The 27484-nt window shown below is 45.4% G+C and overlaps 2 protein-coding genes across 7 annotated transcripts in view; both read left to right on the plus strand.

Moving 5' to 3' along the window:
• Window positions 1-27484, plus strand: part of LOC141172013 (sulfotransferase 2B1-like) — a 388130-nt gene that overhangs the window by 96731 nt on the left and 263915 nt on the right. Inside the window, exon 1 of one of the 4 annotated variants that reach the window (XM_073655779.1) lies at window positions 9122-9197. The exons of the other annotated variants lie outside the window; for them this stretch is intronic. Coding sequence (XP_073511880.1) covers window positions 9137-9197 — 61 coding nt within the window. The 5' untranslated portion in view covers window positions 9122-9136. Of the gene's footprint in view, window positions 1-9121; window positions 9198-27484 lie in introns of those variants that run through there. 4 annotated transcript variants of the gene reach the window in all.
• Window positions 1-27484, plus strand: part of LOC141172014 (sulfotransferase 2B1-like) — a 913436-nt gene that overhangs the window by 96725 nt on the left and 789227 nt on the right. The window contains exon 1 of one of the 3 annotated variants that reach the window (XM_073655784.1): window positions 9183-9197. The exons of the other annotated variants lie outside the window; for them this stretch is intronic. The gene's annotated coding sequence lies outside the window, so the exon portion shown is untranslated. Of the gene's footprint in view, window positions 1-9182; window positions 9198-27484 lie in introns of those variants that run through there. 3 annotated transcript variants of the gene reach the window in all.

The raw sequence follows: 27484 nt of genomic DNA on the forward strand, positions 1-27484 counted from the left end.
CGAAAATTGGCTTGAAATTAACAAGGTATAGCGCACACAGCAACAGCGGTGCCGTCTAACACGCAGCTGCAGCAGTGAGAAAATGGTGGCGACGGGGAAAATGGCTTGGTCTTATAGGGCAAGGACATGTGACATACACTGCCAATCACACATGCCCTTGCTTGTGTGAAAAAAAGCACTTCGCTCCGTGTGTGCGCTGCTGATAGGCTGACAGATTGCACCTCCCCACTGCAAATGCGGGAAAGAGAAAAAAAAATGGAGATCTTCATTGTTCCTGCAGAGATCCATCCCCTGCCCCTCCCCCCGCCCCGCTGTACACTCAAACTGCGTATTAACATTAATTTTCATCATTACTGAGAAAAAATCCAGTTATGATTTTGGTGCACGAACAGTTATCGAACATAACCTCGAACAGCCAAATTTTTCTCAAATTGTTCGTGTTCGCCGACCGGCTCGAACACCGCCCAAAACAGCTCGAATTTGAGATTGGCGAACAGTTCGAGTAGAACAACGCTCATCTCTACTCTTAAGAGCCGGGTCATTCCACTGGGTGTCCGTGGCCCACCTGCGGAACTCCGAACAGAATTCCTCCGCCGGACGATCTCCCTGCTGGATCCTACGTAACTTAGATTCAGCAAGGGAGATCCGATCCGGGTCATCATATACGAGACCCAGAGCTGCAAAAAACCTATCCACTGACTGGAGAGCCGGGGAGCCTGGGGGAAGAGAGAACGCCCAAGATTGTGGGTCCCCTTGTAGGAGCGAGATGACAATTCCCACCCTTTGTTCTTCACTCCCCGACGACTGAGGCCGCAGCCGAAAGTACAACTTACATGCCTCCCGGAAAACAAAAAACTTGTCTCGACCCCAGTGAACCTGTCAGGGAGAGCTACTTTAGGTTCTGGTCCGGCTTGCTCCTGGGGATACAAAACCTTGGACCTAACGTCCGCCAGCTCCATGGACAAACTCTGCAACTGCCGAGCTAGACTGGCTACTGGAACCATGGTAGCTGGAGAGAATCTTAGTGGTCGGTGAAACTGTCACACTGACTCTGCGTACAGGAGGTCAGGGGCCTAAGCTGACCCTAAGCTGGGGCCCTGACTAATCCCTCTACCTGGAGGTACTGTTAAAGGTACAGAGGTCCAGGCCGCCAGCGTAACCCCTACCTCCTGCGGATCCCTGCACCTCAGTAATCTAGTCCTGAGAAGGACCCCGATCACAACAATAGGGGACAGGAAATAATATGCCAACACTCAGTACTTAGACGAACGAGACAGTACAAGGGTCAAACCAAAAAACCACCTTGCATACAAAAACTACACCACAACTACAGAGAGAACACCAACGGGAAAGGAGATAAATGATAAAGCGAGGAAGGGAAAAGCCACACCAAATACACTTAGCTTAGAACTCCAAAATACCACGATCCGATCTGTTAGTCTGTATGAAATGCTTTCACCGACACGTCCCTAACAGACTGGCAGGCATATGAAGGAGTCCCACTACTGCAGCATTGATTGCAGCTGGGCGAGGCTGAACCTCGTCTAGAACAGAGAGAGAGAGTTAACTCCCTCACTGCTGAAAAACACAAAACACCAAAAACTCAGCTGCGAGAAGTCAGGCTGTGTAATCGTGACGATCTTCGTGGCGACACACCCGTGACAGTATAGCACCAAAACAGCCAGGAAGAAGCAGTGCGGTGGCCGCAGAAACAAGGCGGGAAAGTGCTCCTCGAAACGCCAACACGATGGAAGTTGCCAGTACAACTGTTAGGTCTTCCCGAGTCTGGTTATTTTTTAAAGACTCTTCAGATAACCGAAAAAAGGCCTTTTGCACCACCTGCCAGGCCAGCATCAGTAGGGGTTGCAAAATTAGCAGCCTAACCACCACCAGCATGATCAGGCTCATGGCAGCAAAGCACCTGACTAAGTGAGCCAAACCCCAGGGTCCAGCAACAGTGTCTGCGGGTGACAACACTGCTTGTTCCGCTCTTGTGGGTGCACACCATTCCCTGTCCATGGGGCATGCCAAGATGCCTCCCCCCACCTGTCATTGAACACTCTCAACTAGCACCATCAGCAAGAAATTCCACGTCCTTGTGCCAGAGCAGCGTTCAATTGTCACTACCCCAGTCCTTGGAACGTAAGCTCAAATATGCAGCCAACGCCCCACAGGCCGCACTACTAAATGCACACATTTCACGAATGCTTTCTCTCCAAATGTTGCCTTTCAAGCTCGTGCAGACGGAAGCTTTCCACAACCTGATGGTGGCATGCATCCCTCGGCACTCGGTCCCCAGCCGCTACGATTTCTCCCTGTGTGCCATCCCCTCATTACACGAGCACATGTCCCACGATATAACGCAGTTATTGGGAAAGTACAACTAACCACGGACACGTTGACAAGTGCTTGTGGGCAGGGATGGTACATCTCACTGATGGCATACTGGGTTAATATAGTGTAAGCCGGGACCCAGTTGGACCTTGGGAAGAAACATGTCCTTCCAACGCCGAGGATTGCGGGCTCTGGGTCAATCAGGGTTGCCCTTACAGTCTACAGCTCCTGCACCTCCTCCTCCTCCTCTTCAGCATCCATCTCCAAAATGACCATATCAGTCACAAGCTGAAAGCACTGCAGCACAGCCTTGGCCAAGTGGCAACAGGCTGTGCTGAAGATAACATGCTTAATGCTTAGGTGACAAACCGCTCACGGCTGCAGAGTTGTTGAAAGCTGTAACACAGCAGCTATATCTGTGCCTTGGAAGTTTTGTCATGCCCAGCAGCCAGCGTTGTCTCAGAATGTTTCTTCTGTGCTGCTGGTGGTGTCCCGACAGATAAGCGCATCCAGCTGTCCCCTGAAAGTGTAGACTGCCTAACTTTCATCAATATGAACAAGTCATGGATCTCCAAGACATTTGAACCCCAGTTGCAGACTGGGCAGACTAGGCAATGGTTTAGTTTTTAGTGTGCTGCATTGATCTCAAGTTATTGCAGTCTGTGACACCTTTGTTGTGACATCTGTGCCTGCTGTTGCTACTGCTGCTGAATTTACTAACAATTTTTGGAAATGTGGAGACACAAAGTTGGGTCTCTATTTAGTAGGATGTCTGTAGTGGAAGGGGTATCAGAGCCCCATTATATTATTTCTACTCTGGTTAAATTGATGCTACTCTAAGGGGGAAGACCGGGGTGTAAGTACTTTCAGGGCAAGGGATCCGGAACTGCCGGGGCCGTGCCTCTGGTTTCAGGGGGAAGACAGACAGCGAGCACAGGAGTCAGGTGACTGGGAAACTGGGGGCGTGTCCAGAGTGAGAGCTGGGAGGTCAGGTGACCGAGAGACTGGTGGCGTGGGTAAAGAGAGGAAGAGACGAGGACGTTTGTGCGGGAAAGCGGAGCTGGGACCTGCTCAGCAGAGCAGTGTGAGAGGGTCCAGGCTCCTGGTTCCATGACTGGGAGCAAGAGCCGAGTGCAGTGGACCGGAGGAGTCAAGCCGACTATAGAAGAGACGCAGGGTAGGTGGAGCCGGGCACGTGATGTGCCGTGTTATAGACTAGGGTCTCAGCGTGTAAAACCGGAAACTGCCCGCTGCCACCAGAAGATGGAGCATTGTTTGGGCATGGAAGCCTAAAGAAATCAACAATGGCCTGAGTTGGCAACTGCCTTGTCAGCTAAGTGTAAAAACTGTCGTTTACAACCGGTTCGACTCTGCTATATCTAGTTAAACTGTGAACTGTCAGTTAAAAACTTTTACCTGCTACTTCCCTTGTTTTCCCCCATATTTTCCCCTGATACTCCCTGCGTGGAGATTTACCCTGTTATTATAAACTTCCCCTGTTTATTAACCCTGTATTGGCCGCTCTGTGTTTCTGTGTCGCTGCATCTAAAGTACCCATGTTACACTACTTTAGTGGTGTCTGCCCCTAATTTTTACATACTCAAGACCCAAGATGGGTCTTCTTCATGTGTGTTGCCTGTAGTAGTAGGGCTCCCAGACCGGCAGGCCTGCACTTACTTTTAGTCAACTACCTGTGTAACTATCCTTAAGTTTTTCTAATAATAGTAGTCTGCGAAGCTTATATTTGTGCCACTTTAGTGTGGCTGAGCAAAAAAGCAGTTTGAGCAGTTGCGTGAGGTATCAGTGCTCCCAGCACAGAAGGCCTACACTGGTCCCTCACCCACCTCTTAATTTGAACTTAAATTCAAAGCTGTAAATTCTGGCCCAGACCTTGTCTCATGCAGGGCCCATGCCTGTCTGCTGCTGTGCCATTATACATCAACAGGTGGATATGGCAGAAGAAAGGTGTATAGATGTCTGCGCTCCTCCGTATGAAAAGATGATCCGGTGATCAAAGGGTTAATGGAAATATTTTTTTTGGAAAAATTTTGTGCCATTATACAATTTCTACTGGGGGTCAATTGATGCCACTTTTCCTGGTGCCTGCCCCTTAATTTTTGGAAATGTTTGTTCTCCAAGTTGGGTCTCCTTCATGTGTGTTGCCTGAATTTGGCAAGGCTCTTTGAGCACCAGGCCTATGCCGGTCACTTATCCATCCATTACTGATCAATGTTTAAGCTAGAAATGCTGGTCCAAGCCTTGTCCCAGGCCCTGTCCCATGCATCCATGCGGTGCAATTATTCTCTTTGTACTCTGGGTCAATTTATGCAACTTTTCCTTGTGTCTGCCCCTAATTTGAGCTGTTTTGGCAACTTTTGCCCCCCCCGAAGCGAAGGTGTTGTTTATGTGTTTGGTTTTGCCTCCTATTGAATTCAATGGGGTTTTGATATGTTCGACGAACTGTTTGATGAACTGTTTGGATAACATCAGAAAGTTGGCCGATCCGAGCCTTGAAAGGTTCGCTCATCTTTACTTCTTCTCTTCACTCTGGTTTTGTATTTAGACTAGTTCCCGGATAAACTCTGAGAAAACTGGGAGGGGAAATGAGTCGAGAGACAGGATCATGTACATTTGGAACCTGTGGTAAAGCAACAAGCTCAGCTCAGGCAGAGGTAGACACAGGACACTGTCTCTTTAAATTTCGGGTTAGTTTATTCAGCGTCATAAACTACCGATAGTCCGTAAAGAAAAAAACACAGCCCATTCAGCTCAAGTGGCAAAAAAAAATACAAAACTTACAGCACAGTCCGTATATCAGCCAAGGTCTGGCCACTCACGATTAAGCATACACGGTTCAGCACAGCACGTGTGAGCTCCACACTGGAGCAGGTTTTCCCAGGTTCTGAGCCCAGACCACTCCCTGGATCTGACACACTGCCAGTGACTTTGTCACAAACCAAAGAACCAGAGACATAACTCTCTTTTTCATCTTTTTGAGAGAGTTTTTCCATAATTTTGTGTTTTACGTGTAATTCAATAAAAGTTATATTTTAGGGCTTTTCTATGTTGGTTTCTAAGTTATATAGCAATTCTAGAACCAGAAACCCCATATAAAGGAGTCTCTCCAGGATACAAAAATAAACCGTTTACTGAAGGATTAGATAGAACACATATACAGTAGGTAGCAGGAATCACACTTGACTTTTAGATCTTGTGTGCTCTACAGAGGTTAGCGCTTTTTGGTTGCAGGTGGCGGCACATATCTTATGAGGAACATAACAGCGCACAGCATGTCTCAGCATGGCCCTCCGTTTCCAGTTAGTTTCTTTCTCAGTTTACTCCTATGAGCCCTGGCAAGCAGAGTATTTGCTCACCAATGCTCCCAGGTCTGGCCTACACCCCAGTCTCAGTTCCTTTATTCCACTGTGCAGTCTCAGGGTCCACACTAACCCATGATTTTCACTCCCTGACCTCCACCTCTGTACTCCAGAATCTGAACTCTCCAGTTTACTACTTCATCCTCATATACAAGACACACGGCTTTACTACTTTTTCCAGATCTTTCTGTCACGTCTTTAATTCAGTTGCTGAGTTGCTACCTGTGTATCAGGATCTTTTTCTTAAAGGAGTTGACCACTACTTTACAAATGCCTTTCAAGTGAACAAACTGCCATAAATAAGCTCTTTTGTAAATATCTTGCTTTCACAAATCTTTCTGTAACATGAGCTGCTTTCCTGGTCACATGACATCTGGCGGAGAATCCCCTCACTTCCTGTGATGTCACTGCAAAATCTCCCTGTGATCTGAGGGGTGAAAATAATGGGTGGGGGTAGCTTTTGATGCCATTGGGTGGGACCACTTTATCAGATCTCACTCGGCTCCTATGTGTGCTGCTGACACTGTTCTCCCTGCAGACATAGCTGTCTTATATCTGTATGTACACGGGTGCACATATATGTGCACACACTGCTCTATACCCTGTGTAATTTAAATACAACATTCTCGTTATTATATAAATACATTCATATTTCTCTCCCCATCCATTCAATTCATTAGTCAGTGAGGAGGCGTAAGGGATATTCATTATTTTCTAGGTGTCCTGGTGCTTTGTACATTACTTTTATTCCCTGTAACAGTGTCTTGTAGAGGTGATAGTGCTGAGTCTATGTATGATGCTGAAGGAGGGTTTAGGCAGAGTTACATGTCTGTGCTCACTGCTGGCTTGCAGCCCAGCACAAGGGCTGATGGGTAATATAGTCAGAAGGAAGCAGAGGATTCTGAGGAGGAAGTGATCTCTTTGACACCATAGCTGATGCCAGGGCACAGGAAGCAAAGCATAAAGCCATAAAACAACATGAAACTGGCAGAGAAGATCCAAGGGGTTCTATACTGGAATTAGTACTAAGTATTTGTGACAAAAACAGTTACTGAGTTTCGCTCTGCTCAGCCTTGTCTACCGCTTCTGCGGTTTCGCTCTGCTCAGCCTGGTCTACCTCGTCTGCGGTTTCGCTTTGCTCAGCCTTGTCTACTGCGTCTGCGGTTTCGCTCTGCTCAGCCTGGTCTACCGCGTCTGCGGTTTCGCTCTGCTTAGCCTGGTCTACCGCGCCTGCGGTTTCGCTTTGCTCAGCCTTTTCTACCGCGTTTGCGGTTTCGCTCTGCTCAGCCTTGTCTACCGCATCTGCGGTTTCGCTCTGCTCAGCCTTGTCCACCGCGTCTGCGGTTTTGCTCTGCTCGGCCTTGTCTACCTCACCTGCTGTTTCGCTTTGCTCTGCTTGATTACCGCATCTGCGGCTCTGGATCCGTCTCCCAGTCTGTACTGGACCCTACCCAGCCTGCACTCTAGCCTGCCTGTTCCTGTATTCCCCGGTGTGGGTCAACAGCCGTGTCCGGGGTCTGACCTGGAGTGGCAACTGGTCCCTCTGCCCGGTTCCTCCCTGGTGCACTGGCATCGTATGCCGTCGTGCGACCTTGGTCCGATCGGGCAGATACTTAGTTACGCCCCTCCATGCACTCTCCGGTTCATGGCACAGTGGAATCACTGATCATGCACACGCCAGTCAGTCCGGGCGTGTGCATTACAGTTATTTACCTTCCAACGTGTTCCTTGTGCTTAGGTGTATTTAGCCCACTAGGGTGCACCTGACAATTGTGTGCATTTACATTTACTGCCCCAGCAGTGTATCACCTCTATGTTAATTGACCATTAGCACTTTATTCATTCCATATTATGTGACACTATCTTGGGTGGATTAGTATTCTTACACAAAATACTTCTCCAAAACCTCTTGTGATTATCTACTCGGTATTTGTAGTTTTAGAATTTTTGTACCTTCTGTATTGCATCTACCACTAGAGGGAGACAGTCTATACGTATTTTTTGATAGTAATAGCTGCTTTGCGCCATATAATCTTTAAATATTGGATGTGCATTTCTTCATGTAGGCCATAATGCTACCCAAATATGCATGCGTTCTACCCTATTATTAATTATTTTTTAAGCTGTTGAGCACATTAAATGAGGGTACAGTTATTTGTTATATAATTATCACTTCTACTGTATCTGTCTGTGCAGTCAACCCTTTTACCGGTTTACTTCTATGTGATTGTCTGTACATTGAATAAAGGTTAATTGTTGTTGTTCTTAAGGGAGTTTCTCTTTTTTGGCTGTTTTGTTCAGTTTTCTAACTCCTAGTTGACCTTGGGACCTTATTAGGTTAATTTAGCTTTCACCTGGTCAAGTTGCAGGGTGTAAAGTCTCTGCTGGACCACTTTGTAGAGTCAGCTCCTTTTCAAGAAATGATGGTGTGCCCTCAGCCTTGCTGGAAGCCTTTTCTTACCCTCAGCCTTGCTGGAAGATACCCAGCTGCCATTATTTATTGCAAAAAGCAAGGCCCACTCTCTGCTCTCAAGTGCAGAAGAACATAGGTCATGTTCTAGATTTGACATTGATGTCCAAAGTGTTCTGTGCCATAAACACCTGAAGCAGCAACTATGGGCAGGGACAATACATGAGTATCGCAGCCCACTAGGTGAATGTTTGTAGGGGCAGCAAAGTACCACTGCAACAGGACAGGTGTTGAACCCTCCTTGACTGGGAGCTATGTCTGCTTTCACCACCAGGTGGCATTTATCTGTCTCTTTCTACATCTTCTTAGGATCCTACTTCTACAGCCAAATAAGCACGTATGACCTCATGATAATTCCTTGTCTTTAAGTTCCAATACTGTGATACATCTACTCACCAGGGCTGTCATGTGCATAATATAGCGAAAAATCAATGGCAAACTATTATTGTTATTTCAAATCTTCTTTATAACAAAAAGTACATCCATCTTCCAGTTTCAATGGCCAATTTATCAGCACTTTCACCAAGGTGTAAAAGATCCAAACACGATAAGGTGTGTACGAGATGGAAACTTCATTCCAATTTAGGTTAGGCACAGACACCATATTAAAGATTGAATATCCACACCACATCTACGTTTTGGGGTCCCGTCCTTTCTCTAGCATGCAACTCATTGTCATATCCATCTGTAACACGATGTGATACCCAGCACAAATACTGAAACAGGTGTTTAAAAGCAATATAAAGCTGATTAAACTTGTTGCCCATCGCTACAATAGAATAGATTCTACAGCATAATAGATGGGAAGGACAAAACAAATATACACTCTCCCAGTCCCCACCTATCTCACTGCGCAGCTACTCTCTGGTCTGGTTGTTTTCTTCATCACAATCTTCATAGCATCATAATCTGACTTTTCTGCGATCATGACATTGCAGCCACGTCAAAGCAAGAGATGCTAAAGTTTAACGATGGCCCAATGAGAATCACATGGATGACCAGAACGAAGAAGACAGGTGAGGGCCCGTTGAGAATTTCTTTCTTATAATTTTCTGACATTTTTGAATCTAGCAAAGTGGAAGCCGGCCACTGCTAGCTGGATTAGTATGAATTAAAAAAAAAATTGGATTTTGGCAAATCTACATTTTTTTGTGACATTTAATTGCAATTAAAGTAATTTGATTGTAGTACTAACAGCCCGCTTAGCTGACTGGGCTCAATGCAAGGCTCACAAGTGAAAGGGGGGATGCAAGCTGTGTACAGTACATCAAAATAAATTAAAATTGGGTTAAATTAAATAGAATTAAAATTCGAGAGATGTGTTGGAAATCCTGAAGCTTTACCTAATACAAAGTCCTGCTATGTCAGGGCGCATATTACACTGATAAGTAAATGATTACTTTTAAAAAGAACTTTGGATAAAGTTATGAAGAAATACTTGTTTATCTGAGAAGTTACTCGATAATAGAGAACTTCTCTGTATTTTCTGGCATAAAATTTACGTACACATATCAAATATTCACTCCTGAATGTGGAGTCACTGTTAGAAAGGTTGTGATACTATTAACCCTTTAGTGCAAATGGATGTATCTGTATGTCCATGCTGGGGTCAGAAATTTGGAGGGGGCTCAGGAGCTAAGACCCACTAGAAAAGCAGGAGATGCTGGCTGAGTTGTAGAGCCTATATTTGTATGTAACAGCAGCGACCAGCGCTAGGTCCAATTGTTTCTGCTTAACCATTTAGTTGCCACTGTCAATTGAGGCATTTAAATGAAACAATTTTCGGTGCACAAACTAAAAATTAAATAACACAACATTTTTTTTAACCCCTTCCAAACATATTGTGGATACCTCCACCCCTGGCTGTTTGATACTTTAAATGCCGCGATCAATAGCATTTAGATGATGAGGAGAGAAAGGAGGGTCACTCTCCCACCCGATCGGCACCCTGCGCTGTTATCGTGGGCTGCAGATTGTAGTCATGGGAACTGAAGATCATACAATGACCTTTGGGTCTGCCAGCTATGTTGGCCTTTTAGACCATGCTGGAACGACAGCAGCTCAGTGACAGCATGGTGGCTCAGTGGTTAGCACTGCAGCCTTGCAACCCTGGGGTCCTTGGTTCAAATCTCACCAAGGACAACATCTGCAAGGAGTTTGTATGTTCTTACCACATTTTCGTGGTCATTCTCTGGTTTCCACTCACTTTGCAAGGACATACTGATAGGGAATCTAAATTGTAAGCCCCAATGGAGACAGTGGCAATAAACCCGCTGCAGAGTTACTGGTGCTATTTAGGTGAGTAAAATAAATACTGTATTTTTCGGTTTATAAGACACTTTATTTTCCCCAAATTTGGGAAGAAAATGGTGGTGCGTCTTATAATTCTAAAGTAGCTTACCAAGGGGGATGGGGCGGCTGACGAGCAGGGTCACAGGAGGAAGGGTTGCTGCTGCAGGAAGCTGATGGCAGCAGTGGCAGGAATGGGGTGATGCTGCAAACCCTCGGCTGGGAGGAGGGGGTGTTCAGAGGTGTGAGGCTGCAGTGGCCCTGGGCTTTCACAAATTATACATAGAGTCCCCACACTTCCCATTGTTTTCACTACAGTGGACTTTAGGAAAATGTATGTCGAAGACAGTGCATGTGCAGATTTAGATATCAGCACAAGAGATCTCAGCTCCAGAGATCTTGATCTGCGCATGTGCCGCCCCCGGCATCTTCCGGAAATCCACCTCAGTGAAAACAATGAAAATTGTGAGTGTTTTTAGTTCCTGCTCTGCCAGTTGGTAAATGCTTCCAAAGGATATTGCTGCTCCAGTTATAGATCAATTGGACAATCATACGACCAATGAGGAGGGAGTTTGTCGCGGTTTTTTTTGTCACATACATCAGAAAATTCCTTATATATAAATGGTAGCTTAGAAGATTGTTCACAATCCTCTATAACCTCTTCATTTGGTGAAGACTGTGAGAATTGTACAATAGATGGAAAAAACACTTTGGTTTCCCAATTGATTGTGGGATTTTGAGTCTGTAGCTGTCACGGGTGTGTCAGATGTGACAGACAGTCGCCATGCAGTATGGAGCCTCTTTTCATTTTCCTGCCTTGGCTGTTGCTCACCAGCTGGATCGGCACTCTCCCAGGTAATTGATTGGAATAAATGCTAAAAGGATACAACTTATTTGCAAGAAACAGACTTGATAAACGAGGAGGAGGTGTTGCATTGTATGTTAGAAAAGCGTATATCTGCACAGAGATTGAAGCTTCAGAGACTGGGAGTTCTGTGGAAACTGTTTGGGTAAGAATACAAGGAGAGAACAACGGAAAGGACACCATTGTAGGCATTTACTACAGGCCACCTGGGCAAGCTGAAGATATGGATGAACTCTTTATGTATCAAATGACCAAGTTCTCCAAAAAATATGACGTAGTGGTCATGGGAGATTTCAACTATCCAGACATTTGTTGGGAATCTCTCTCAAGTAAAACTAACAGGTCAAGCAAATTCTTATCCTCTCTTGCTGACAACTTTATCTTCCAAAAGGTAGGGGAGAAAACAAGGGGATCTGCTACTTTGGATCTAATCCTTATAAACAGGGAGGAAATGGTTGAGGAGGTAAAGGTGGCTGGGACCCTAGGAGGCAGCGATCATGCTATTATAGAATTTTGGATAACTAGAGGAGGAAGACATGTGAAGACTCAAACTTCAAGGTTAGATTTTAGAAAGGCAGATTTTAAGAGACTCAGAAAGAGAATAGGAGGGATCCAATGGCTGGATGTCCTTAAGGACAAAAATGTCCAGGAAGGATGGGAAATTTTTAAAAATGAGATTCTCAAAGCACAATCGTTAACAATCCCGAAAAGTAGGAAGAATGGGAAGCATTTAAGGAAACCAGGATGGATGAACACAGAACTTAAACACATGCTAAAAAGAAAGAAAGAAATGTTTATTAAATGGAAAGAGGGAGGCATATCTAAAGAAGATTATAATGCAGTCTGCAGATCCTGCAGGGCACGTATCAGGTTAGCTAAAGCTGACAACGAATTAAGGCTTGCAAGAGATGTCAAAAGCAATAAAAAAGGATTTTGGGGGTATGTCAAAAGTAAAAGAAAAGTCAAAGATGCTATAGGATTTTTACAGGATGAAAATGGAGAAATGGTAAGAGAGGATGTTGAGAAGGCCGAACTTTTTAATTCCTATTTTGCATCTGTTTTCTCTCAGAAAGAAAATGTAACATCAACTGATCTTCACTGTCCTTTTAAAGGAATAGAGGAATCCAAGATATCTGTAAACAGAAAGATTGTGAGGGAATATTTAGCTAACATAAATGAGTTCAAGTCACCAGGTCCAGATGAATTACACCCCAGAGTACTGAAGGAGATCGTAGAAGAAATTTTAGAACCACTCTCCATAATCTTTGAAAATTCTTGGAGAACAGGAGAAGTCCCAGAAGACTGGAGAAGAGCAAATGTTGTTCCTATCTTCAAAAAGGGGAAGAAGGTGGACCCAGGGAACTATAGGCCGGTGAGTCTGACTTCTATACCAGGAAAGATCTTTGAACAAATTATTAAACAACACGTATGTAAGTACATGGATAAGAATGAAGTGATTAACCAGAGCCAGCATGGGTTTGTAACTAACAAGTCATGTCAGACTAACTTAATTTCCTTCTATGACAGAATCACTGACTGGGTGGATCAGGGAAATGCTGTAGATATAGTATATCTTGACTTCAGCAAAGCATTTGACAAAGTATCTCACACCATCCTTATTGAAAAAATGACCAAGTATGCAATGGACCAGGCAACTGTTAGGTGGATTCATAACTGGCTTAGTGATCGGACTCAAAGGGTGGTTGTAAATGGCTTCACATCCAGCTGGATGAATGTCTCAAGTGGGGTACCACAGGGCTCCGTCCTGGGACCTGTATTGTTCAACATCTTTATCAATGATTTAGATGAAGGAATTGAGGGTAAACTGATTAAATTTGCTGATGACACAAAGCTAGGAGGGATAGCTAATACTAGAGAAGAGAGAGAGAGGATTCAAAAAGACCTAAATAAACTGGAGCAGTGGGCAGCAACCAACAGAATGGTTTTTAACAGGAAAAAATGCAAAGTACTACATCTGGGGAATAAAAATGAAAAAAGCATATACAGAATGGGAGGAATAGAGCTAAGCAACAGTACATGTGAAAAAGACTTAGGTATACTAATAGATCATAGACTGAACATGAGTCAACAGTGTGATGCAGCAGCAAAAAAGGCAAATACAATTCTGGGATGTATTAACAGAAGCATACAGTCTAGATCACGTGAAGTCATTATCGGTCTTTACTCCTCTTTGGTCAGACCTCATCTGGAATACTGTGTACAGTTTTGGGCACCACATTTTAAAAAAGACATAGACAAACTGGAGCAAGTTCAGAGAAGAGCGACCAGAATGGTGACTGGTCTGCAAACCATGTCCTATGAGGAACGGTTGCAGGATTTGGGAATGTTTAGCTTGCAAAAAAGAAGACTGAGAGGAGACTTAATAGCTGTCTACAAATATGTCAAGGGCTGTCACATTGTAGAAGGATCATCTTTATTCTCATTTGCACAAGGAAAGACTAGAAGCAATGGGATGAAACTAAATGGGAGGAGACACAGATTAGATATTAGAAAAAACTTTTTGACAGTTAGGGTGATTAATGAGTGGAACATGCTGCCACGAGAGGTGGTGAGTTCCCCTTCAATGGACGTCTTCAAACAGAGGCTGGACAGACATCTGTCTGAGATGATCTAGTGAATCCTGCTTTGAGCAGGGGGTTGGACCAGATGACCCAGGAGGTCCCTTCCAACTCTACCATTCTATGATTCTATGATTCTATGATTCTATGATTCCCCTCAGTGATTTATGGACACAGCGTGGAAGCTCCCAGCCCTCCCTCCTCCCTCCTCTATTGTGTAGCGATGAGCTCTGTATGTCCTTTCTACAGTTGAAACCAGAAGTTTACATACACTATATAAAAAGACTCGCATGTTTTTCACAATATTTCACATGAAATTAGAATAAATCTTTCCCGTTTTAGGTCAATTAGGATTACCATGATTTTTAATATTTGCCAAATGCCAGAATAAGGAGAGGGAGAGAATGTTTTAAGGCATTTTTATTACTTACTGCAAAGTCAAAAGTTTACATACGATAAAATTACTATGCCTTTAAACAATTCTGGACTGCACATATGATGATGTCATGTGTTTGGAAGCTTCTGATTTTTTATGGCAACATCTGAGTTAATTAGTAACACACCTGTGGATGTATTTCAATGCACACCTGAAACACACTGCCTATTTGTGTAGCATCATGGGAAAGTCTAAAAAAATCAGCCAAGATATCAGGAAGCGAATTGTGAACATGCACAAGTCTGGCTCATCCTTGGGTACAATTTCAAGATACCTGAAGGTGCCTCTGTCATTTGTACAAGCACTGACTCTCCCCCAATTCTTTTGAAGACTATTTGCATATGTTGCGTTTTTGTTGCTTTTTCCCTCACAGATTTGTGGAAAATACACAGCGTTTTACAGTACAAGCAAAGTCAATGAGATCTCTCAAGTCTCGTGCACATGTTGCTTATTTTTTCCTTGCAAATTTGCAGCAGATTAAAATCTGCATAAAGTCAATTCTTGGCAGCGTATTTCATTCATACTAATGAATGGGGGAAAAATGCAACAAAAATGCATTTAAAAAACCATAGTAAAAACACATTTTATGCAGCATTTTTCCTGCATTTACAGCAGAATTTTACTGCTAAGCCACTAGTCTTTGTCCCTGTCCTGTGTCCAACTTCCCACACAAAGATATGTTTGTGTGATAACGTCATAATTAATTAAGGGGTGGGAGAAGACATTATCTGGGTTATTTAATGAATTAGGGGGGTGGGAGAGAATGGATGGAGATTGGAGAATGTTTTGTAGCGTTTTAGATTCTATAAAGACATCTGTTCATCCCCCAAATAATGATATTCCTCATTCCTGTTCCCTTCCTGGTATAATGTCCCCCATCCTAGGCCCCTTTTCAGTAATAATGTCACTCATCCTGAGCCCTTGGATAATGTCTACCAAACCAGTCTCCTTCTTGATATAACATCTCCCATCCTGGTTTCCTTCCTGGAATAATGTCCCCCATCCTGGTCTCCTTCCTGGGATATAATATGCCCCATCCTGGTCCCCTTCCTCGTATAATGTGCTCCATCCTGGTCCCCTTCCTGGTATAATGTGCCCCATTCTGGTCCCCTTCCTGGTATAATGTGCCCCACCCTGGTGCCCTTCCTGGTATAATGTGCCCCATCCTGGTCCCCTTCCTGGTATGCTGTGCCCCATCCTGGTCTCATTCCTTGGATAACGTGCTCCATTCTAGTCCCCTTCCTAGTATACTGTGCCCCATCCTGGTCCTGTTCCTTGTATAATGTGCTCCATCCTGGTCCCCTTCCTGGTATAATGTGCTTCCTCCTTCCTGGTCCCCTTTCTGTTATAATGTACCCCATCCTGGTCCCCTTTCTGGTATAATGTGCCCCATCCTAGTACCCTTCCTGGTATACTGTGCACCATCCTGGTTCAATTTCTTGGATAATGTGCTCCATCCTATGCCCCTTCCTCTGATAATTTGTCTTGTTCTTCTGCAACACATGAAAAAAAAAAAAAAGATTCTACTCACCTTCCTCCACTCCCACACCACACAGCTCCTCTTCTGCGGCAGGCACAGAAGCCATCAGCTGACTTCGGCGTCCTCACCATCAGGCATGATGTTACCGTCCCTGGTCATGGGTAAGCCGAGGTCAGCCGCTGGTCACAAATTGGCTAGCGGCGTGTATTGCAGGAGCTGGCGGATCCCCTGCCCTGCAATATATTTCAGCTGAACATGTGTCCGAGGATGCTCATCTAGCTGGCTCCACTTCTGGGCCCTATGCAGAGGTGATTTGTCTCCCCCCAGGAAGCCCCCTTAAGCGATATTTAGCTTTACACATACTGCCAACACTTTCTCATGTACTAATATATGTATATAGTGTACTGTTGTTATCAGCGGGTGTATACACACATACAGTGGTGGCCAAAAGTATTGGCACCCCTGCAATTCTGTCAGATAATACTCAGTTTCTTCCTGAAAATGATTGCAATCACAAATTCTTTGGTATTGTTATCTTCATTTAATTTGTCTTCAATGAAAAAACACAAAAATAATTGTCCTTAAGCCAAATTGAATATAATTCCACACCAAACCGAAAAAATGGGGTGGACAAAAGTATTGGCACTGTTTGAAAAATCATGTTATGCTTCTCTAATTCGTGTAATTAACAGCACCTGTAACTTACCTGTGGCACTTAACAGGTGTTGGCAATAACTAAATCACACTTGCAGCCAGTTAACATGGATTAAAGTTGACTCAACGTCTGTCCTGTGTCCTTGTGTGTACCACATTGAGCATGGAGAAAAGAAAGAAGACCAAAGAACTGTCTGAGGACTTGAGAAACCAAATTGTGAGGAAGCATGAGCAATCTCAAGGCTACAAGTCCATCTCCAAAGACCTGAATGTTCCTGTGTCTTCCGTGCGCAGTGTCATCAAGAAGTTTAAAGTCCATGGCACTGTGACTAACCTCCCTAGATGTGGACGGAAAAGAAAAATTGACGAGAGATTTCAACTCAAGATTGTGCGGATGGTGGATAAAGAACCTCGACTAACATCCAAACAAGTTCAAGCTACCCTGCAGTCCGAGGGTACAACAGTGTCAACTAGTGTTGAGCCACCCCCGTAGTGTTCGAGTTCGGTTCGGTTCGTCGAACACCCGTGTGTTCGCCGAACTGTTCGTCGAACTGTTCGTCGAACTGTTCGTCGAACACCTTCGAACACCGTTAAAACCAATGGCAGGCAAACAAAAACACATAGAAACACATAGAAAACACCTTCAAAGGTGTCCAAAAGCTGACAAACTGCTCAGAAGACACAACTAACACATGGAAAAGTGACAAGTACATATAGTCATGCGAAAAGAAAAGAGGTGGAGGAGTAAAAGGAGGGGGAGACACAGATATAGGCATGTCATGCCCTTCTAAAATCCAAAAAGTGAGAAGCCGAGACGGCCAGTCCGCTCCTGCCCGTGCCACCTCCGTGTCGCCGGGTTTGTGCCAGAGCCGCGGTGAACCCTGACGGCCAGCCCCCCTCTCCCAATACTGGTGCCTGTCCGCTGGTGGGTCGAGAGAGCCCCCCTGTGGTGGAGGCAGCTCTAAGCTTTTTAATTTAAATTGTCCCTCTAATTTGAATGAATACACTTTAAATCCATTTACAAGGATCTATTGGAGGGCAAGTCTCATGCCAGCAGCCGCGTAATTCCAGCTCCAGTAGCTTCCACTAAAGCTGCTGCAGTTAAAAAGCTTTTATAAGGATCGAGCTCGGCTGTCCACCGCAAGGCATCCTAGTGCCAGTCCCAGCCCCTATGCCTTGGGGTGCCTCCTGATGCTCTTCACTAAGTATCCCGTGGTCCCGAAGCATTTCCTTTGAAAAAATTAAGTGTCCAAACTACAGGTGGTGTAGCTTGCTTAACAGCCGGGATAATCCGCTGACTAGCAGACACTGCTACTAGGCACAAAGTATTTCCTGGGCTAGATGCAGTTAAAAATTTGTAAGTAGATACTCTCGTTGGATGCTGAGAAAGCATTCCATAGAGTCTCCTGGCACGCCATATATGATTCTCTTAAAAAGCTTGGGGTAGGGGTCTAGGGGACCCTTTTATAGCCAAAATCACGGCCCTGTATAACAATACGTCACCTAGGCTGAAGATAAATGGAACTGTAGCACCGAGGGCTCGGTTGCTACAGACGTATTGCACCTCACCCAGAGGTGTGATATCTCACTCTCAGATAAGGATGGAGTGTGGATCAGGACCCGACACCTGCATGCATTACACCACATTGCCGTGGGGCAGGGCGACCAATATGCCCCTGAGATGGGCACGACAGTCCATGTCCCTGGCTGGAGTGGGGGGAGGGAACACTGAGGAAGGGGAACCCTGCAGTGCAGGAGCAGGGAGGAAGCAGTTCCTGGGTGCATTGAGAAGGGAGTATAAAAGGTGGGCACCATCTTAGTTCAGTGCAGAGAAGTCTGAGCAGAAGTGGCAGGGAGCAGGGGCTCTGCATGAGCTCTGCTCCGGAGGCGGGCCTAGTAACAGAGGCCCAGGCCTGCAAGAGGGAGAAGGAAGGAAGAGGAGCGGAGAAGGCTCCAGGAACGAGGAATGAAGGGATCCCAGGGGTGCGGACGGGCGAGTCGCCACCGCACGCCCGAATCCACCTGCGTGGAGGGGTCAGGCCAAAGGGGGAGACCGGTCCCCGAACTAGTGGAGGCAGGAAACGACCCTCAGCTAGAAACCGGAGGCTCTGACATTTTATGTGGCGCAGCCCCTTGCTCCACCCGCTAGGAAGGCACCACATAGGGTCAGGGAAACTGGCGCCAAGTTTACCAAGAGGAGGCCCGAGGCAGCCGGACAGAAGTGTTGGTAAGAAAGGCCAGACAAAGGACACACAAAGGGGGTCCTGTGAAGCGCTCCAAAGTTATCTGGGAGTTGTCTGAGCCCCTCACCTGGTGAGCACAGTACGACGTGGGCAGCCGTTACCTGCAGACGTGGTCTGGATAATAAGAACTGTGAGTAAAGGCCCTGAACTGCATCACTGACTCCGTGTCGTTACTGCTGCTGCCCTGCACCATCACCCCCATCCTCCGCATACACTGCCCTGAGGCTATACTCCTCCCGTGGGGAGTTATGCTACGCTCTGCTGCACCCACAACACCAGCCTTAGCGGTCTGCACTGTAGCGGCGGTTCACTCTGACCGCAATCCACGGGTGGCGTAGTCGGACATTTAAACATCAAAACCACATAAATAGTTCCGCCACTGGTTTGACCGCCCTGAGCCACGGAACCGGATCGCCGCCACGAAGACTACAACCACCAGCATCCACCAAAAAGGGTCCGGCTCCGGGTGTCCCAAGGCCCAGGGGGTGCGTCAGAACATTTTCATCACCTTTCACAATCACCAATGGGACAAGGCAGGGATGTCTTCTGTCCCCTCTCTTATACATCCTAGTGACGGAGCACCTGCTCTCATCAATTCGCCATAACCCCAATATTAGGTGGATTGAGGTGGGAGGCACCGAGTACAAGTGCTCTCTATTTGCTGATGATGTCCTAGTATATATCACTCAATCACATATATCCATCCCTGCTGTTATGGCTGAAATAGATCACTTTGTTACATGGTAAAATTTTAAAATCAATGCAGCGAAGTCTGAGGCCCTCGATGTCTCCCTCCCTAAATCCATATAGGATTCCATCCAGTCCAACTTTCCCTTTGCCTGGCCCTCACAGGGTATCAAATACTTAGGAATTCCTATTCATAGAGACCTCTCCCATCTATGTTATCTTAATTTTGGGCCCTTTATTGAACAATTCCATACAGACCACGGTTGGCAAGTTAGAACTGTAAGATTCACTACGTGAACCACTGGTGTTTTGTGGAAAAGCACATGTACACCGCGTTCCAAATTATTATGCAAAAAGTGTTTAGGAGTGATAAGGGAAGAATTTGTTTGTTTGTCAGTTAAACTCATTGATGGTGATGTGTGTCAGGGCTCTTTATATCACTGTAAGCAATTGCAGACACCTGTGCTAATTAGTTTGGCAGGTGTGTCCAATGAAAGGCAAGACTACTTAAGAAGGCTCTCTCACATTATTAAGCAGCCTACATTTTCTGCCAAAATGGGAAAGAAAAAGGATGTGTCGGCTGCTGAGAAGCAACAAATTGTGGAGTGTTTAGGTCAAGGCATGACTACAATCAACATTGTGCGATGATCAGGATGAAGTGTCTTGGCAATCAAGAAGTATGTAGCTGATTCACAGTACACACGTGTGCGTGCTGATAAGGGCAAATTGAGGACTCTTTCCTACAGGCAATTACGTCAGGTTGAAAGAGCAGCGGCAAAAAAGCCTTGTCATAGCAGCAGACAAGTTTTTGAAGCTGCTTGTGCATCCAACGTCCCCCGAACAACAAGATGCAGGGTCCTTCAGAGGTTTGCAGCTGTGCATACGCCATCCTGTCGACCTCCTCTATCCACTTCACACAAGCAGAAACGGCTCCAGTGGGCCAAACATTACATGAAGACTGATTTCAAAACTGTTTTGTTCACGGATGAGTGCCGTGCAGCGCTCGATGGTCCAGATGAATGGAGTGGAGGATGCTGGTTGATGGACACCCCACGCAAACACGGCTACAGCGCCAACAAGGAGGAGGTGGAGTAATGTTTTGGGCTGGAATCATGGGGAGAGAGATTGTCGGCCCCTTTAGGATCCCTGAAGGCGCTAAAGATGAACTCCATAATGTATGTGGAATTTCTCAAACAGCACTTCCTGCCATGGTTCAAGAAGAAGAACCGTGTATTTCACAGCAAGATCATTTTTCTGCATGATAATGCACCATCTCATGCTGCACATAAAACATCTGCATCTCTGGCTGATATGGGCATAAAAGGGGACAAACTTATGGTGTGACCCCCATGCTCCCCTGACCTCTACCCCATTCAGAACCTTTGGAGCATCATTAAAAGGAGTGTCTATGATGGCGGGAGGCAGTTCACATCTAAGCAACAGCTCTGGGAGGGTATTCTGTCCTCATGCAAAACAATTGAAGCAGAAACCATCCAAAACCTGACAAATTCAATGGACGAGAGAGTTCAGAAGCTCCTTTCGAACAAGGGGTCCTATGTGAAAATGTAACATCACCTAGAATAAAGTTTTGAGTTGAAAACTGTTTGATTTCAGTTTCTAACAACCTGCTAATGCTTATAATTTCAAAAATGACCATTTTTTTGGTCTTTATTAAAATGAAAAGGTTGATCGAAAAGTTTGGGGGATCTAAGAGTGTGGCAACCCAGTAGTCATGATTACTTCGAATTCTGACAATATGAGGGTCATGCTGCAGGTAGTGCAGCAAGAAGGCACTTATGTGTCTTGCGCATCTCGGAGCCCCAAAATTATTTTCCGGGCTAGATGCAGCTAAAAATTATTTTTAATTTTAAATCTGGTGAATCTTATTATAGATGGCCTAATAGGATCAGTGCTGCACACTGCTACAAAGCCCAAATTATTTTCCAGTCAAGATACAGATAAACATGATTAGTAATTTGAAAGCTTAAAACGGTTGGTAGGGTGATTTTAACCAATCATCAAGCTTTTACTCTCCCCAGGATGACACAGGGGTAGAAAAGTCGTTTCGGATCCATGATTTGTTCATCTTTATGAACGTGAGTCTGTCTACATTATCAGTGGAGAGCCGCGTGCGCTTATCTGTCAGCACACCACCAGCAGCGCTGAACACACGTTCAGACAGAACGCTGGCTGCGGGGCATGACAAGATCTCCAAGGCGTAAGTGGCTAGATCCGGCCATTTATCCAGATTGGAAGCCCAAAAAGAGCAAGGGTCCAGTGACACAGTCGTGGCTTCAATGTTTACTTGGAGATACTCCTGTACCATCGTCTCTAGGCGTTGACTATGTGTCAGACTTCTTGTCTCCTGTGGCCTTGCAAAGGATGGGCTAAAAAAGTGGTGAAATGATTCCGCAAAATTGATGTTACCAGCAGATACTGTGGTTCTGTTACGGTTTGAGTGCTGAACACTTGACGGTCCCACGGTTGGCAAGTTGGAACTGTGAGATTCACTACGTGCACCACTGGTATTTTGTGGAAAAGCACATGTAAGATTCTGTAACAGTCTCTGCTGATACTCCTGCATGCGTGCATCCCTTTTTATGGCAGGAATAATTTCTGCAAATTTACTTTTGTACCGGGGATCTAACAGTGTGGCAACCCAGTAGTCAGGATTATTTCTAATTCTCACAATTCGAGGGTCATGTTGCAGGTAGTGCAGCAAGAAGGCACTCATGTGTGTTGCGCATCCAGGAGCACCAAGTCCCTGTTGTGTTGGTGGCGAGGTAACAATCATGCTTCCTTCCTCTGTCCTCTCCCCCCAACCTCGCACAACAGAAATGTGATCAAGGTCTCCCTCATCTGATGAGTCTTCCATCAGTTCGTCCTCCACTTCTTCCTGGGCTCCTGCACCTTCCTCACTAGTTTGGCTGCTACCATGCGCCCTGGTAAAATCATCTCCCCCACCCTCACATGCCTGCCGCCCTGGTGCTGCCGACCGTCTGGACCTTGCAGATGTTAGCCCTTCCGCATACAACTCCTCCTCCTCTACTTCCTCCACCTCCTCTTGTGCCACCACCTGACTCCGAATTCTGTTTAACATGTGCTCCAGCATGTAAATCACCGGAATAGTCATGCTGATAATGGCATCGTCAGCACTAAACATCTTCGTCGCCATTTCAAAACTGTGCAGAAGGGTGCATAGGTCCCTGATCTGAGACCACTCCTCCAGCGTGATTTGCCCCACCTCTGAATCTCGTTGGCCCAGGCTATACGTCAGAACGTATTGCACCAGGGCTTGTCGGTGCTGCCACAGTCGCTGCAACATGTGCAGAGTTGAATTCCACCGGGTAGGCACATCGCATTTTAGCCGGTGAAGTGGCAGGCCCAACGACTTCTGTAGAGATGTAAGTCGCTGAGCTGCGGGATGCGAACGGCGGAAGTGAGCACACAGCGACCGTGCCCTCTGCAGAAGGCCATCTAGTCTGGGATAGTGGGCTAAAAATTGCTGGACAACCAGGTTCAACACGTGAGCCATACAAGGCACGTGTGTGACATTGCCCCGGCGAAGGGCCGCACCCAGGTTTGCAGCATTGTCGCACACGGCCTTCCCTGGTTTCAGGTCCAGTGGAGACAACCATTCATGAAATTGGTTCTCCAGAGCTGACCACAACTCCTCAGCTGTGTGACTCACATTTCCCAGACATTTCAATGTAAAAACCGCCTGATGACGTTGAGCCCTACTGCCAGCATAGTAAGGAGGTGTGCAGGATCCCTTCTGCGCAGTTAGAAAGCTTGTGGCATGACCAGACAGGCTTTGGGTGCAGGTGGAAGACCGAGAGGAGGTTGAGGAGGCAGAAGCAGTGGAGGAAAAATGACATAAAGAGGATTGACGCACAACTTGTGGGGACGGCAAGACTTGGACAGCAGCCCCTTGTCCTGCTGTCACCATAGTTACCCAGTGCCCAGTCAGCGACATGTAACGCCCCTGTCCATGCCTACTCTTCCAAGTGTCTGTGGTGAAATGCACCCTGTCACACACAGAGTTTCTCAAAGAAGCGGTGATGTTGTGTGCGACATGCTGGTGGAGCGCAGGCACACCTTTCTTTGAGAAGTAGTGCCGACTGGGCATCTGGTACTGGGGCACTGCGACGGACATAAGGTCTCGAAAATCCTCTGTGTCCACCAGGCGGAAAGGCAGCATTTCTGTAGCCAAGAGCTTGCAGATGGTGAAATTCAACCTCTTAGCTTTCTCATGGCTAGGAGGAAATGGTCTTTTACTTGTCCACATCTGAGGGACCGAGGGCTGGCTATTGTGCTTAGACGGGGTTGATAAGGGTGTCCCCGGCAAACTGCCGGTCTGTGAGGAAGATGCAGGCGGACATGTTAGGTTGCCTTGATCCAAAGGTGGTGCTATCGATGTCGGACAGCGCTCAAGACCAGCTGGTGTTACCACCTCCAAAGAAAATGATGACCTGCCAATCACGCTGGCTGTTGCGGGTAAAGAGGTGGCAGGTCTGCGCCCCAAAACAGGTGTGACTGCTGTCCCCCCAGTCACAGAGGATGAAGAGGCCGCGGATGCACAAGATATGGCAGACGGTGGTTGGCCCGGCCGGCTAGACCGCATTGTAGCACACTGAGCTTCCCACTGCAACTTATGCTTCATGTCCATGTGCCGGTTCATGCATGAAGTACTCAAACTATGTATTTTTTGGCCTCTACTTAGCTTTTGCTGACAAATGTTACAGATAACACGAGTTGGGTCATCTTTATCGATCTGAAAAAATGCCCAGGCTATGCAAGGCTTAGCACCCATGCGACCTGAAGAGCCACCACGACTTGTGGTGAGAGGCAGAGTTGTGTTTGAGGATGCAGTTGTTGACGTGCTTCCAGTACTACGTCTCTGTCCAGGAAGGCGCAACCTGACCTCGTCATCACTAGCATCTTCCTCCACCTCCTCTGCTGACCTCATCTCTTGGCTGACTGTGGGTTGACAGTAAGTGGGATCTCCGACCTCATCATCATCACCCTGTGCGTTATCACACCCGTCGTCCTCAGAGCCAACCTGTTCCTGCCCTGACAAAAAACTAAAGTTGTCGCTCCAATCAGGTATTTGAGTCTTATCATCGTCTTCCTCATTGTCTCCACCAACAGGAGTTACAGTTTGGGAATGAGGGTCTACATTATGGTCAGAACCTTCTGCGTCTGGTCCTGGATCCGACTCATAAAGATTCTGGGCATCAGTGCAGATCATTTCCTCGTCTGGATTCACAGAAGCGCTGGAGTCGACCTCTGATTCCCAGGCTATAGTATGAGTAAACAGCTCTGCAGACTCAACCATCTGTTCTACCTCATACTCAGACGGGCAGCTGGAGATTTGGGAGCTGTGAGGAAGCAAGTGCGATTTGGGTGACACCTTTGAGGACTGGAGTATTTGTGATGTTGAAGTTGATGTGGAGGAGAGCCCACTTAAAGGAGCACTTGATATCCGTTGAAGCACCTGCTGTTTTTGTGCCTCATCTGGAATTTGTAGCGATTGGCGTGGCCGTAAGAAAGGGATCTTATCACGTTGTCCGCTAAAAGAAGTAGACATTTTAGTTTGGCTGGAAGATGGTCTTTCTTCTGCAGATGTTACTGTTGCTTTAACACCTACCCCATTGACACAACCTTTTTTCCCCTTCCCAACACGCCTATTCCCCTTTCCACCAGCAGCAGGCCTTTTTCCACTCATTTTGGTGGTTAACTAATTCACAACTCTGGAGTTGTTTGCACAAAAAAACAATGGATGGGAACCGAGCAGAGCTGAGTGGCCAAACTGTGGTATTAGGCCAAAACTATTGGCTGGGTTAGATGCAGAAAAAAATTATATTCAATTTGCAACCTGATGGAGGTCTGTATAGATGGATTAATAGAACAAGTCCCGCACACAGCTAGAAGCCCAATATTTTTTCAGAGGTAGATGCAGAAAAAAATATATTCAGTTTGCAACCTGATGGAGGTCAGTATAGATGGACTAATACAACAAGTCCCACACACAGCTAGAAGCGCAATATTTTTTCAGAGGTAGATGCAGAAAAAAATATATTCAGTTTGCAACCTGATGGAGGTCTGTATAGATGGATTAATAGAACAAGTCCCACACACAGCTAGAAGCCCAATATTTTTTCAGAGGTAGATGCAGAAAAAAATATATTCAGTTTGCAACCTGATGGAGGTCAGTATAGATGGACTAATACAACAAGTCCCACACACAGCTAGAAGCCCAATATTTTTTCAGAGGTAGATGCAGAAAAAAATATATTCAGTTTGCAACCTGATGGAGGTCTGTATAGATGGATTAATAGAACAAGTCCCACACACAGCTAGAAGCCCAATATTTTTTCAGAGGTAGATGCAGAAAAAAATATATTCAGTTTGCAACCTGATGAAGGTCTGTATAGATGGATTAATAGAACAAGTCCCACACACAGCTAGAAGCCCAATATTTTTTCAGAGGTAGATGCAGAAAAAAATATATTCAGTTTGCAACCTGATGGAGGTCTGTATAGATGGATTAATAGAACAAGTCCCACACACAGCTAGAAGCCCAATATTTTTTCAGAGGTAGATGCAGAAAAAAATATATTCAGTTTGCAACCTGATGGAGGTCTGTATAGATGGATTAATAGAACAAGTCCCACACACAGCTAGAAGCCCAATATTTTTTCAGAGGTAGATGCAGAAAAAAATATATTCAGTTTGCAACCTGATGGAGGTCTGTATAGATGGATTAATAGAACAAGTCCCACACACAGCTAGAAGCCCAATATTTTTTCAGAGGTAGATGCAGAAAAAAATATATTCAGTTTGCAACCTGATGGAGGTCAGTATAGATGGACTAATACAACAAGTCCCACACACAGCTAGAAGCCCAATATTTTTTCAGAGGTAGATGCAGAAAAAAATATATTCAGTTTGCAACCTGATGGAGGTCTGTATAGATGGATTAATAGAACAAGTCCCACACACAGCTAGAAGCCCAATATTTTTTCAGAGCTAGATGCAGAAAAAAATATACTCAGTTTGCAACCTGATGGAGGTCTGTATAGATGGATTAATAGAACAAGTCCCACACACAGCTAGAAGCCCAATATTTTTTCAGAGGTAGATGCAGAAAAAAATATATTCAGTTTGCAACCTGATGGAGGTCTGTATAGATGGATTAATAGAACAAGTCCCACATACTGCTAGAAGCCCAATATTTTTTCAGAGGTAGATGCAGAAAAAAATATATTCAGTTTGCAACCTGATGGAGGTCTGTATAGATGGATTAATAGAACAAGTCCCACACACAGCTAGAAGCCCAATATTTTTTCAGAGGTAGATGCAGAAAAAAATATATTCAGTTTGCAACCTGATGGAGGTCTGTATAGATGGATTAATAGAACAAGTCCCACACACAGCTAGAAGCCCAATATTTTTTCAGAGGTAGATGCAGAAAAAAATATATTCAGTTTGCAACCTGATGTAGGTCTGTATAGATGGATTAATAGAACAAGTCCCACACACAGCTAGAAGCCCAATATTTTTTCAGAGGTAGATGCAGAAAAAAATATATTCAGTTTGCAACCTGATGGAGGTCTGTATAGATGGATTAATAGAACAAGTCCCACACACAGCTAGAAGCCCAATATTTTTTCAGAGCTAGATGCAGAAAAAAATGATATTCAATTTGCAACCTGATGGAGGTCAGTATAGATGGACTAATAGAATGATGCTATGCCCAAAAGATTTTACTTCACTATGTGCAGTAAAAAAATTGGTATTCTATACACAGGTGGTATATCTTGCAACACAGATAGGCTACTCCACTGACTAACACACTCTGCAATAGGCCAAAAAGGATTAGCTTTGCTAGATTCAGCCAAATGCTGTGAAAAAAACTTGCACAGCACTGGCACAGACCTGCCTGGCAAAAACTGATAGGAACTGATGTAACCTAGTCCTGAAAAGGACTCCAATTACAATTAGTCTTTACTCCCACAATCTATCTATTTAAGAGCACAGACCTGCCTCATAAAAGTCGTAGGAAAT

Source organism: Phyllobates terribilis, unplaced genomic scaffold (genome assembly GCF_046119375.1).
Source record: "Phyllobates terribilis strain yellow unplaced genomic scaffold, ASM4611937v1 Scaffold_12__6_contigs__length_324123572, whole genome shotgun sequence".
Classification (NCBI taxonomy): domain Eukaryota; kingdom Metazoa; phylum Chordata; class Amphibia; order Anura; family Dendrobatidae; genus Phyllobates; species Phyllobates terribilis.